The 13,620-nt window shown below is 44.3% G+C and overlaps 1 protein-coding gene across 5 annotated transcripts in view; it reads left to right on the forward strand.

Moving 5' to 3' along the window:
- Positions 1–13,620, forward strand: part of NTRK3 (neurotrophic receptor tyrosine kinase 3) — a 178,902-nt gene that overhangs the window by 50,320 nt on the left and 114,962 nt on the right. For all 5 annotated transcript variants that reach the window (XM_090149021.1, XM_031587747.2, XM_031587749.2 and 2 more), the window contains exons 6-11: positions 851–993; positions 1,695–1,836; positions 3,935–4,231; positions 7,954–7,977; positions 8,594–8,664; positions 10,403–10,505. In XM_090149021.1, the coding sequence (XP_090005147.1) occupies positions 851–993; positions 1,695–1,836; positions 3,935–4,231; positions 7,954–7,977; positions 8,594–8,664; positions 10,403–10,505 (780 nt within the window). The remainder of the gene's footprint in view (positions 1–850; positions 994–1,694; positions 1,837–3,934; positions 4,232–7,953; positions 7,978–8,593; positions 8,665–10,402; positions 10,506–13,620) is intronic.

A 13,620-nucleotide genomic window follows, 5' to 3' on the forward strand; every position in this document is an offset into this window, starting at 1 on the left:
AAGGATTAAAGAGGAAAAAAGATCTGTGGGAATTGGGGGTAGGAGGAGAGATGACTCTGTCAATAGTGGTATTAGATATGAGGGGGCATCAGGGTGATGATTGGGAGCACAGATGTCCTGGCTTAGGGTCAGCGTGATGGATGCTGCCCTTCTGTGATGGAAGGGGACCGCTGTTCTCCCCTACCCAGAAGAACCCAGAAGGTTCTTTGCCCTTCTAATTGCAGCCAGATGGTCTTGTTTCATGTTGCAAGGATTTTTAGTGCCTTTGATACCAAGAAAGGAAAGTACGTGAATCAGAACCACTGTAAATCAATGAATTGCTCTGCTACCACCAAGGCAGAACAAGGGCACCTTTTGTTAGGAGAAGTGGTGGTTGATATGAGGATGCGTTCTTGGTCATCTGCTATTGATTGTTACAAATTAGAGGGATAATGTTCTTCCTCAGGGTGCTGGGCGCTCTCTGCCATATGCCTATAGGTGTGAAGGCTTTGGATCCTCTCTCAGTGCATCAGCTTTCTTGTCACTGGTGACTGCCCTCAAAAACAGCATCTGTGGGGCTAAAAGAGATTGGGAGGATGATGCATGAGGGGAAGAGCAGCCAGAACTGAACAATCCTTTTGGAGGATCTTCTCAGCTGGTGTATCTTCCGCATCTGTGTTACTGGATGTGGAACACATCTCCATGTGCTCCCTTTTTTCCTTGGTGGGACAGTACCGTGCCATTGCCTCCTGCTATGTATTGCAGAGTGCTGGAGGCTGATTTGACAAACAGCTTGGTGGGATTTGTGTCCACGTGTGTCCCGTAGCAAATGCTGCCTCGCACCTAAGCACTTCCATGTCTGCCCTCCCAGACCTCCCTGAGATCAGTGTGAGCCATGTGAACCTGACGGTGCGGGAAGGGGAGAATGCTGTCATCACCTGCAATGGCTCAGGATCACCACTGCCTGATGTTGACTGGACGGTGGCGGATCTGCATTCCATCAACACACATCAGGTAGGGCCCGGGGGGTGCAGTGCGGCTGGGTGCTGTCATGGCTGGGACCTTGGGTTCCCCACACTTATGAATGGGGGATCTGTAGGTGTTGTGGAGCGCGGTGAGAAATGTGAAATGACTGTAAGGAAAATAGAGGTTGTATCTTATCCATATGAGAACCCTGAAGGACATTGCAGGCAGCGAAACCTTCCCTCTGTGTGACAGGAAAGTGAAGATGAGATAGCTTCATATCTCAGTGCTCCCTAATTGAATCTTAACTCATGTCTCCTCTAATGAAACTACCTGTTTACAGAGGTGTCTGCAATAGCTGTAGCTGAAACAGGCGGCTAAGCAAGCTTGTCTAGAGACAAGCTATGTTTACCGATGCCACAACACTTGCAGCTCTCCACCTCCCAATAGTTCCTTATAGAATCATAGATTCGTTTGAGTTGAAGGGAGTCTTAAGGGCCATCTGGTCCAACTCCCCTGCACTGAACAGAGATACCTACAGCTGATCAGGTGCTCAGAACCCCATACAGCCTGACCTTGAATGTCTCCAATGATGGGAGATAAGATACCCTCCCCTGGTCCTACTTGTCCTTGAATTTTAAAGCCTTTCTTGCCTCTTACACAGAAACTGTGATACTCTTCTGGGGGCAGTAGCAGAAAGGAGAGAAGCCAGTGGATGCTGATTTCTGTCTGTATTTCTCTGTGATGTACAGACCAACCTCAACTGGACCAATGTTCATGCCATCAACCTGACCTTGGTGAACGTCACCAGTGAGGACAATGGGTTCCTGCTTACCTGCATCGCTGAGAATGTGGTGGGGATGAGCAATGCCAGCGTTCTGCTCACTGTCTACTGTAAGTAGCAGTGGGGAGACTTTGTTGGTGCAGAGACTGGAGGGAGGGCAGTGATTTGTATGGATGCACTGCAGATTGCTGCCTGTGATGCACTGATATTTTTTTTGGATGAGAATTAGGAGCTGAGCACAGCGGTGGGTCCTTGTTCAGTACTCTTAAGGTCAGTACTGAGCAGAATTTCTTGCAGAGATGAGCACTAGAGCAGACGAGCCACAGGAGCACAGTAGTGGTGGATGTCTCTCTGCTCATCCTCTTGGAAGGTACAACAGAGTGAGGGAAAAGTCATAGAGGGACTAAACTGTCTTTGTTCATAAAGAGTTGCTCACCCTGGTATCATGAGAGAGGTTAAATGTCACCCTTGCTAAAGCCTGTGTGAACTTTGCCTCTGATTTCAGGGTGCTTCCTCCCAGATCTGCTCCTACAAAGTTAAACAGCAAACACACATGTATGTTGCATTTCAACCATTTGCTTTTAACTACTTGGAGCTTAACTTTTTGTGTGCTTTCTAATATATCTTAACACAAACCTGACCTTAAGGGGAAGTTTACATAGCTTTGCACTCTCAAGCAGCTGAGATTTTCTATATGTTGCTGTGTCTGTAGCGTTTGCAATTTGTAGTTTGGAAATCTGACCTCCCAGCACCCTTCTAGGCACAGTGAGGGCTATGTGTGATTCTGGCTAGTCTTGGTGAACCCACATGTGCTGCAAGCCTAGCATAGCATAGGAGACATGGGCTCCTATAAAGACAAGGCAGTCACAGGGGATTGGAAAGAGGAGAGCAGATGCTTTCTTCTTTCATCTTCCTCCCAGTAAGTACTATTGATGGACTGAAGAATGGAGGTATTTAAAGTTCACATCAGCTCAGAGATGATCAGTCAGCAGGTGGGTGTAGTTTTTTTTTTTGCACTGTGTTTTAGCATGTTTTTCCTCCACACCTTAAAAAGCACTGTGCCAATGCCTGTTTTCACCCGTGTAATCCTCTAAGCTGCTGACAGTTTCTGCTACCCTTGCTCTCATTGCCCAGACCCATCACTCAGGCTGTGATTTCACACCAAAAAAAAGTAAAAAATCTGGGTTTTTCTGTGTAGGTGGCTGCCTGATTTGAAGCATCCTTGCCAAGAAGATGTGAATAAGCCACATGTAGATCTAGACTTGTGAGTGGAAAAGAGGTGGCTGGGACACAGCTATGTGGTTCAGGGTGGCTGAGTACCATGTTTTTTCCTAAAAGATGGGTTGAAGTCAGTGATTTTTTTTTTTAATTTTTATTATTTTTCCTGGATTGTCTTTGCAGCTGGATACTCTCAGGAAAATGAGAACCTCAGAGAAGACCTATGTCTCTTTGTGTCCTTTGTAATTGCACAGAACTGTTTTTCTGGTCCACACGTTGCCAGCCTTAGGATTTAAGATTTCATATGTAGATGTTGTATTTGGGGTTTCAGAAGTGATGGCAGTGGAACATCTGAATTGTTGGGGGTTTCCCAAAGGGATGAAGATACACATGCAAGAAACTGCAGGTCGTGTCCCTACTTTTCTTTTCTCTGTCCTACTCTGTTCCCTTAAATTAAAACACCCCTGGAGGGTGCTTGATGAGTGGGAACTCTTTTGGGATATTCAAGCAGTTCAGAATTCCCAAGGATCTGCCACAGGAGGATACTTGCTCCCACAACTTATGAAATCTGAAACTGCTCCTTGTGACTGGAGATCCCCCACGGGCACATCACATGTGGGTACTATGACAGTGCTACCTCCTGGTGTCCTCTATGGGAACAGACTGCCTCCCTGTGATCTCCGGAGGGGAGGATCACAGCCATCTTGTGCAGACTGGGTAACTCCTGTCTTAATTTTTTGAAGGAACCAACTTTGGGGTTAATACAACCCCCTTAACAAGCCCAGCATTATGGTTCAGATCCTCCTCCTGGGGAGTATGGAGTGGTTCTCATGACTTTAGTGCTCCTTTTTTTTGCAGGCATCCATGGGAACAATAAAAGGAACAAGGGGATTTTGGAGGCTGTGCTTTCAATAATCTTAATTTCCCTAGTGCACAAGGCATGATGCAGCTATTGGGTTGCTGTGAGCCTGCTGTGTTTCTCTCTGCTAGATCCCCCTCGCATCCTAACTCTGGAGGAGCCGGTGTTGCACCTGGAGCACTGCATTGCCTTTGCAGTGCATGGGAATCCAGCTCCTACCCTTCACTGGCTGCACAACGGCCAGGTCCTTCGGGAGACAGAGATCATCCACATGGAATTCTACCAACAAGGGGAAGTGTCTGAGGGTTGTCTTCTCTTCAACAAACCCACTCACTACAACAACGGCAACTACACGATCGTGGCCACCAACCAGCTGGGGTCAGCCAACCAGACCATCAAAGGACACTTCCTTGAGAAGCCCTTTCCAGGTAGGATATTCAGTTTATCTCATTGGGGTTGTCTGCAATCTGAAGGTTTTAGTATGGTAGCATCAGTAAACCTGGCAGATAGAATGAGTTGACAGCACCTTCTCTAAGTTGGCCTTTGAGAAAAGGGTTGGAAAAGGGGACACTAAAGGACACTGGTCACAGCTGTCTAATACAGTGATCAATGTAGCACAGAAATTACGAAAGGTATTGGAGAGGAATCAGACCCTATTGAACTCAGGTGATCTTTGAGGTCCTTTCCAACCCAAGCCATTCTATGATTTATGAAATCTCTGAGGTGTAGTTATCTATGGTGGTATCTGACTGGAACGTGAGAGCAGCAAGAGAGGCAACATGGTAAATCTAGCAATGTCAAGTTTTAAGCAGCTCTGCAAGATTGTGACCCCGAGTACATGGTTCACCTGTTAATGTGATGTTGTGTTGGGACTGCTGGTTCTCATCAGCCACATATCAGTGATGCCTGATGTGAATCAGTGTAGAAAGGAAACACACAAAGCAGTTTAACAGCAGGAAATCCCCCTTTTCTTGTTTGTATCGCGAGGAAGAATTTGATCTTGAACTTTGGAAGTCAGTCTAAATTGCACTGAGAGGAGAGAGACTAAATGGTTTAGATGTTTGTGTTTGTAATATATCCTGTGATGCACAGATAGCATTATTCTATGTAGTTGTTACTTACAAGCTAAACTTACAAGCTAAATAAAGGAAATCCTCTTAAAGTGAGGCAGCTCTGCCTTTTGTTTCTTCTTTTTTTTCTTCCAACTTGCAGTTGAGAAGTGATTGCAACTGGATGAAGCAATGTCAGGATTGTTTTCTTTCTAAATATGACATGTGCAATTCCAGGATGACAGGTCTACAAAAAAAAGGTGACAGCTCAATTAGTTGCTTTGCATCAGTTTGCTAGGATTTCTTTACTGATTGTTTGGAATTCCCTAGTGCACTCCCTTGTGATTTATGGCTTAACTGCAAAAAAAAAAAGTTTGAAGACGTGAAGATCCAGCTCTGGAGAATACAGCAAAGACTTTTGGTGGTGATCTTTCTACTATATAGCAATGTTGAGGGCTTTGGTCTTCTTTCTAGTATTGCAGCATCACACTGACAGTCATGGAGTTAAGGTCTGTGCATGTTGCTGCCTTCAGGAATGATGCCATGAGAAAGTGGCAGCTCTAAATTGGTCCCTGCAGCCCAAGAAAATCCAGCGAAATAGGGCGTTTGCTAAATATAGAAAAATACCAATGGTACTCTCATTTATTATTTATATCACACCATATATGTACACAGAGTTTTCCCGCAGGTCAAATATTGTAAATGCAAACCCAAATCTCTGCCTTGAAGATCTGACAATTGAACAAATGAGCTGATATGGATGGGAATGGAAAATTTATATTCAGGCCTCAAGGATGATGCTCTGTTTAGCTATCCTACCTATTTATGCTTCCTGCTGCTGGGGAGAAAGACAAAATGTGGGTGGGTGAGGTGAGGCACAGGTTTTTAGCATCAGCTCTGTCAGGTGCCACCTTTGTGACCCCGTTTCCCCATATGTGAAATGAGGACACCTCTAAGAAGGTGCTGGATCTCCAGAAAAATGGGCAGGTCTGCTCTTCTGGAGAGCTGATTTTGGAAGTGTATCTAAGCCATGCTATGATGTGGGAAGGTACATCAATGTTTGAAGCACCTTTTCTGTCAGAGGCTCTGGGAGAACCTGTTTGTGTGAAATATATGTAGAATATTGCCCTCGTTTGTGCATCTTCACCAATGGCTTGTATGTGTTTCACCAATGGCTCGTGTGTGTTATTGATGTGGAGTGCTTACATACCCTGAACCAACTTCCAGCAAGAAATGACCCGTTTCTCTTATTTCTTTTGATCTAAAGTCCCAAGCTGTTCCTCACCCTTGCAGACCCTGTCAGCACAATCCAAACTGTAATTTATTTTCCCTCAAGTTCGTTGCTCTGTCCACTGCCAAAGCTGACATTAACACTCAATGCAGCTGATGTCTATAATTTCCCATTTGAAGGTAGACTCCTCCAGGAAAATGTGACAAATTGAAGCTTCCCCATGGTGGTTTGTTTGGGAAGCTTATTGCCTATAGCTATTCACTCGTGCACAGGTATTGCTGTAACTACCTATGATGGGATTATTAGTCTTAATAAAAGTCTTAGCCTGGAAGCATTTCTTTTGGCATGGGAAAGGACCCTGTGACCATGGGGTTTTTTTTGGGTACCTGTATAACCACTCATTAGTGTGATGCCAGATCGTGTTGTCCAGCCTGGAGGAGAAATATGCTACTAGAAGCTGGGTGGGAGCTGGGAGATGCATGCCAAACTTTTGTGCCATGTCATGGCTGTGGGGCCTGGAGCACAGCTCCCAGGACAAATTTCTCATCTCCCAGTGAAGATGTCATTGCATTTTGTCATTGGCACCTCTGCCATAGGGCTACTATTTCCTTTAACTAATCTGCTAAGTTGGTCTAACAAATTCCCCCTGGATGAGCATTAGTTCTTTGGAAACTTCTCACAGGCATCAAGTTGAATAAAATTTCTTGGTTATGTTTTACCCTTCAAGAAATGGAAACGTTTAGTGGGAAAAACCTCTGATGGGTTTCTGTTTACTACAGGAAAGAAAAATGAAAAGAGAAAAATGAAAAAGCAGATAACATTTTTATGACTAGAGTCTGTGTTAATAGATAAAGAAGTAGAACTCTCCACAGAAAATATTTTTTCCTCCTTTTCTTTTCCCCCTCTTGCTAGAAAAAGTCAAGGGAAGTTGGTTCCGCTTAACTTGAAACAAAAATATTTTTTCAGAGTCTTTTTCTCCTGGTCTGGAAGGCTGTGCTTGTCACTTGGGGATTGTTTTACTTCCCTTCCAAACCTCACCTATACTTCAGTGTGAGCATTTCTGCGTCCTTCCAGGAGCCCTCTGCCAACAAAGCTGTGTAAACTCCAGTTAATATCAGGCTCAGTTTCTTACATGGGCGAGTGAATTGAAAGCTGACATTGTTCTTATGCTATGTAAACTGAATGTCATGGAGAGCTTTAAACCTCATTGTTAGAGCCCTTGGAAGTCTTCAAAGCTGAAGGGGCCTTGCTGAATAGATCAGAGCAGTCAAGTGGCTGCCATGCAGCTCTCTTGGGGAGGAGGCAGCTCTAGGTAAGCCACAGCATCATGTCCAGTGCTGACACTATTAACGTTCATGAGTGGACTTACTAGGCTTTTGAGGGAGCCCAGGAGTCCTCCTCTGACTCCCTGGCCCATTCAGACCTGTTCTCCTTTTGATCTGATCCCTGTCCCTGTAGACCTTTGTCGCTGGGTGAAGGCTACCAACCAAGGCAAAACCTGCCTCTCTGCCTCCATCCTGCTGAACACCTGTGTTTGCTGAGCTTTGCTCATTTGCTAAAAGCAGTCGCTTAACAGCTAGTTGAAAGGTCTATAATTTCCATTGCAGTTTTGCAGTTGCATCCTTCCAGTTTCACTTCAGATCAAGGTTCCTGTGCACTCAGCCCTGACCTCCGGCGTGTCCTGCTGGCGTATCCAGGACATGTGTTGTCATCACCAGTTAGAAATGCCCCCAAAGGATAAAATATTAAATGTTTTTTGTTTCTTGGGCTCTTGAGGTGGTAGGGTGTGCCTGAGGTGGGCTGGGAATGAGATTACTGTCCCTTTGCTGTGTTACTAATTGTGTTGCTTCTCTCTTTGTCCTTTCCGCAGAGAGTACGGACAACTTCGTCTCAAGTAAGTGTCTCCTTTGGATATTTGGGAGTTGTCTCTGGCTTCCCAATGCACGACCAAGATGGATTGGGAGGTGTTGATCAGTTCTGGGGTTTCTCCAGAGCCCTGGAGAATACCTCCCTTAAGTGAGATCCTGAAAAAGGATGTGGTGTGTAATCATCCATGCACAACATGCTGTGTATTATGTAGCGGGATGAGAATTGGACTGAGCTTTCATGGTGTTTCCTCAACAGACCATACTGTATTTCTCCACTCTCCAAAGTCCATCCAAGTAACTGTTTCTTTGGATAAATTATGCTGAAATTAATCTCGTGTCTTATCCCTACAGTAGATATCTGAAATTTCTAATGGATGGCTGAGGGGTAGAGCTCACCCACCCTGGCAGAGTAGGGACTTGAATGTTTCTCAGTTGTAAAGTTGAAGTGGCACTAGCATTGTCTTGGTCTGTGTTTTCTCTATGGCTGTGCGTATCGCTCTTTGATTTTAGCACCATCTGATTTTAGTGCAGCCTTGGTTAGGGGTGAACTGGTTCTCCTTGGGTCAGACGTGCTCTGGGGGCATGCTGGTGCTTTAGGAGCTCCATCAGATCCACACTGAATCTTCATTGTTTTGGTTTCAGTCGGTGACTATGAAGTGAGTCCCACCCCACCAATCACTGTGACCCACAAACCAGAGGAGGACACGTTTGGGGTGAGTCCTGTCCTCTTCTCAACAGAACTGCTCTGCCTGTATTTATTATTATTAATGGCTCGATGTTTACAGTCCAGCGCTGTTTTGAGACGCTTGCAAGGGAAAATCTCTTCCTTTGTGGTTCAAATCAGCCAACAATAAGAAGGATTTTATGGCTTGTGTTGGGGAAGCAAAGTACTGACGTGAACTGTGTGAGCCTCTTGGGTCTGTTGTGTGGAACCAGGGAGCTCTTTGAAAATAAGACATCCTGTGAAGTTGTTGCTGGCAGGTCAGAAATTCTCACTCTGAAAAAGTAGCAGCCAGAGAACAAACAAACAGTCGATTGTGTGTTTCATACTATTATTGAACTGTTAAGTTCAGCCCTGTTAGAGACTCAGATTTAGCTTGGTTCAATTTTGTCAATGTCAGTTTGCCCTCTCTTCTATCCTGCAGGGCATGGCAAAAATAAAAAATGAAAGAAAGCCTATAGCTTATCAGAGCTCACCATTGTCTTTATTTTGCAGAATTCAGGCAGGGAAAAAAAAAAATGTGTACAAGTATTGGAAAAAAACTAGCATGTTATACAAGTGCTCTAATTCTGTGAAAAAAAAATTAAGATCTTGAAACCTGCTAAGTATTAACAGAATGAAGAAAACACAATTCCCCTTGGTTTTAGCTCTCATCCAACTGAAACACTTGTATAGCTGAAGTAAAAGCTTTGAACAGTGAGAAAAGGGTAATAATGTGCAATGATTATTAAATGCAAAGCATAGAAAAAAAAGCTGGGGGATGAAAATAGCGTGTGGTAAAATAAAAAAAAACCTAAATATTGTAGCTAATGTGTCAAGCGCAGGGGAAATGTTGCGAAAGAAAATAATTGTTTTTGGTTAATGATATATTCTATTTATACCATACAGTTCTGTAAAAATCAAGTGAAGTTTAAATGCAACATGACCCACTACAGGAGAGCAATTGGGCAAATGCCAAAGAAATTGCTGTTTACATCAATGTAATAAAAGTATCTCAAGCAAAGACCTGCAGTAATAAACATTCATAAATGTTAAAATAAGGCTGGGATGGTGTAAAGCCTTTAGGACAGGGAAGTTTTTCTCTCCTCTGCTTGTGCACTGACACATCAGTACCACAGTTCCAGTGAAGGACTTTGGATGCTTCTCTGGTATAAATATTTACCACTTAAAATTAGAATAGATAGGGAACTGCTGGAGGCATTATGAAAACCAAATGTTTTGGGAAAGAGGGATTCTACCCGGTTCCTTCTGTCTTCTTCCTGCTCTTACATTCTTATCCCTATTCTTTGTCCTGAGAGATGGTTGAATGGAGAGAGTTGCTCTTTCTAAAGACTATTCTGCTGCTCCTACGTATTCCCAGCTCAGGTTAGTGGAGCTTTAGTGTTGTGACATCAAAGCACAGTAGTGATATTGCAAACAGAGGCTTGTGATGTAAGCACTGGAGCAGAAGTCCTCCTTGTCAGCTGATACATGGTTTAAGAGCCCTGGAAAAGCTGGTGGCAGGCCAACACAAGGAGATTCCAAAGCTCCAGCACTTGAGAACAACCCATGATACTTCCAGTCTGTACCAGAGGTCTGTTTTTTGCTTGTATTTTTCTTCATAGCTGCTATCTGTGGGTCTGCAGCAGGAGGTGTGAACCTAGAGAAAGGATAATTTGGCAAGAAGATGCCTTTATTTCCAATCTGAACTCTCAAATTCCACTGCCTTGACTCTAAGTTTTTTCTTCCAGGTTTCCATAGCGGTTGGACTAGCAGCATTTGCTTGTGTCCTCTTGGTGGTCCTCTTTATTATGATCAACAAGTACGGCCGACGGTCCAAGTTTGGGATGAAAGGTAGGTGCAGCCTCCTTCCTCTGGCAGGAGGCACCTTCCAGGATTGCCAGGTCCTTATAGAGCATGTGGAAAGGCGTTGTGGATTTGTTCATATGTTGTCAGTACTGATGCAAAGCCTTCTGAAGAGAACGTTATCCATCCCTCTGCTGGAATGTGAAATAGTTGGAAAAGCAGGTGCTTCAATTCTCTGCCTGTTTATGAGTCGGGACCATGATGTGCTGCAAGTTTGTAAGGTGCATGCCAGAAAAGCAAATGCTGACCTGCTTTTTGGTGATGTGGAAGTCTTCCTGCTGCCTCTGTTGGAAAATTTCCTCCTCTGCTTTGTGAATAGCAACTTGAAAGTGTTTTGAAGTGATTGGATAGTGAGAGAGCTTCCAATGTTTGCTGTGCAGGACTGGTCTCTTTCCTACCAGAACCAGTGTTGGCTTGTCATGATGTTGATGGGGCTAATGGCAGAAGAAAGCAGATGACAGTATATCATCTGATTATTGTGACTCTGCTGTTGTCTCCAGCTGGGGAGTGTTGGTGGTGCCCTGGGAGAGCTTCATGCCTTCATGTGACAGTAATTCCCAGCCCAGTTGGTGGCTCATGCATTCACTTGTTCTGAAGCCAGGCTTTGGCAAACAGGGCTTGGGCCAAGGCTCCTGAGTCACAGCCTGCTCCTGGCCGTGCTGGTGTCTGCCCTGCAGGGCAGGTTGATAGGTTTGGGAATGTTTCTTCTGTTTGTCTAGAGCTTTGTTTGCTTTACAGAGATGTTTCCTCAGTGGGTCCAGATGGGATTCTGGCTGGAGTTTCCCTTATGCATCTTATGGAGATGGAAGACAGGACTTTTAATTAAATAGAAAATCTTCTACACCAACTTAGCAATATTTAATCCATATGTTCAGTGATAGGAACCATCTGGTAGGGTGGTGTACTGACTGGTGGGTGGGGTGGAGGAATGGAAGACATGGTTCTTGGGATCAATTCCCAGCTCTTCTACTGACTCAATGTCCGTAGTCAATTAGCTGTCTTAACCTCTGCCTCTGCTTTAATTCCCCATCTGTAAAATTGGGATGATGTTATGTGCCTTCTGGTGGGATTTGTCAGAACACTGTTGAAGTGTTTGGGCATTTGCCACTGATGAGGCTTAGAGATATAAATATAAAAAGGAAAAAGTAACTTCTGACCCTAATGGAAGAATCAAAGAGGAGTGAACATGATGTGAGTAACCAGTTTTGGAGCAGATGTGTGCACATGTTCAGAGGTGCTTGGGCAAGCATGTTAGTGGATATCCTGTGTTCACAGAAACCAGAGGTGTGCAGTGATGGGCCCTTATGCATGCGGTTTTGGGGAAGAAAAACACATAACCAGAAGAGCCTGCTTCCCTCCTCATTAAACCATGATTTGTCCAACCACAGCTATGCAGAATTTCTACAGATCTTTATTGATTACATTGCTTTGTGATAACATCTCTGCAATGAGTTGCAGGTGTTACAGGTGCTTTCATACACAACAAAAGCTGCTCTTCCAATTGCTTGCATTAGCTGAGATGCTCAGCAGTATCCTGGTTATGCCCTGGCAGCTGATTGACTTATTTACCCCAACAAAATGCCACGGTCCCTTCTGCTCTTTCAAAAATGCATCTTCTAATCTCTCATTTCCGTCTGCTCAGTAGATCCATAAGCCTAGTCTCCATAGGTTGTTTTAAAGTCTCAGCCAAGCTGTTTGTTGTTGGATGGTCCAAATCTGGCAGTAATACCTTCAAGCCTATGTTTGTCCTGCATTTGCTGGGTGCCTCCTTACCTGGTGTCCCCTTTATGGGCTCCTTTTCCTTTTCCCTGGAGACTGAGTTCATGGGGTGCTGCTCTTCCTCAGACCATTAGATCACTTTACTGAGTGGCACAGAGTTCTTCTAAAGGCTCATGTAAGTGTCCTTCCCTATTCTGATGCCTTGTGCTGGACATAGCACAGCCTGCAACCATCTCCTGATCTCCTTTAGCTGGGTCACTCGTTATTCGTTAATTCCTAGGCAGTAACCATCATGTATGGCAACTGAGATGTTATCATTTATTAAGAGGAAGAAAAAAAAACAACCCAAAAAATACAAAGACTGAGTCTTTTTAGGAAAGTGCATCACTCTCTGAATCAGGAGCTGTTTTTGTTGAAATCCCAGCTTGGCAAGCCTGTTGGAGCAGGTTTTTCCTGTTGTTTTTGTCACGGATGCAGAACATTGTGTACTCATATTGGACACGTTACCCTAAGTACCTCCTGAGTCTCTCTGAGCACATCTTTTTCCTAGAGTTAAACAGACGGTTTATCTCCTGGTGAAAGAGGGATGTACGTGGAATGATGGAGATCACAGTGGGCTGCCAAGTGTTGCCTGCTTGGGGGGCCCAGCAGACTTCAGGGGCAGAGCAAAAAGTCTGGTGCTCTGCACTCAGCTGTCCCTTGCTCCAGCTCTGGGATCTGTGTCTCAGTCCTCCTGAGCACCCATTGGAGGAGGAAGGTTTTGCACCTCACCATTTGGGGTCAGCCTCGTAACCGGGAGCCTCGTAAAGCTGCGTCTTCCCATCAAAATATAATCCCAGCAGATGACAGGAAATGAAATTTCATAATATAATAAAAAAAAAAGCCACACGCAAGTCCTGGGACTAACAAAAATGAAATTTCATAAAACAATAATAAAGACACAGAAAAGTCCAGGGACTAACAAAATGTTTGGATGGCACAGTGATGGGGGCTATATAAATGCTTAGGTTGATGGACTAAATATATGCTCCTCTTGCCTATTTTCTTTTACATTTGCAAGTGCCTGGGGATAAAGAGTGTGTGCTCATGCATATTTGTGTGATGTATTTCTTGTGCTGCACAACTTCAAAATTAAAAAAAAAAAAGAGATGGAGGAAGAAGATGTTAGAGAAAACCCAGAGACAAGAGCACTTGTCGTTTTGCTGAGGTGAACTATTTTTCAGGCTCTGAGATTAAAAACTACTTACGTTTTCCAAATGAGGTTTTCTTCCTTGGGTGGAGGCAGTGCCAGCTAATGGTTCAGAATTGTTTGCAGCTAGCAGAAAATCCACTGTGCTTTAATCTGATTTCCTGAAGAAATAAGGCGTGTGATAGTGCTGTTTGT

Source organism: Phasianus colchicus, chromosome 12 (genome assembly GCF_987193195.1).
Source record: "Phasianus colchicus chromosome 12, bPhaCol1.hap1.1, whole genome shotgun sequence".
Classification (NCBI taxonomy): domain Eukaryota; kingdom Metazoa; phylum Chordata; class Aves; order Galliformes; family Phasianidae; genus Phasianus; species Phasianus colchicus.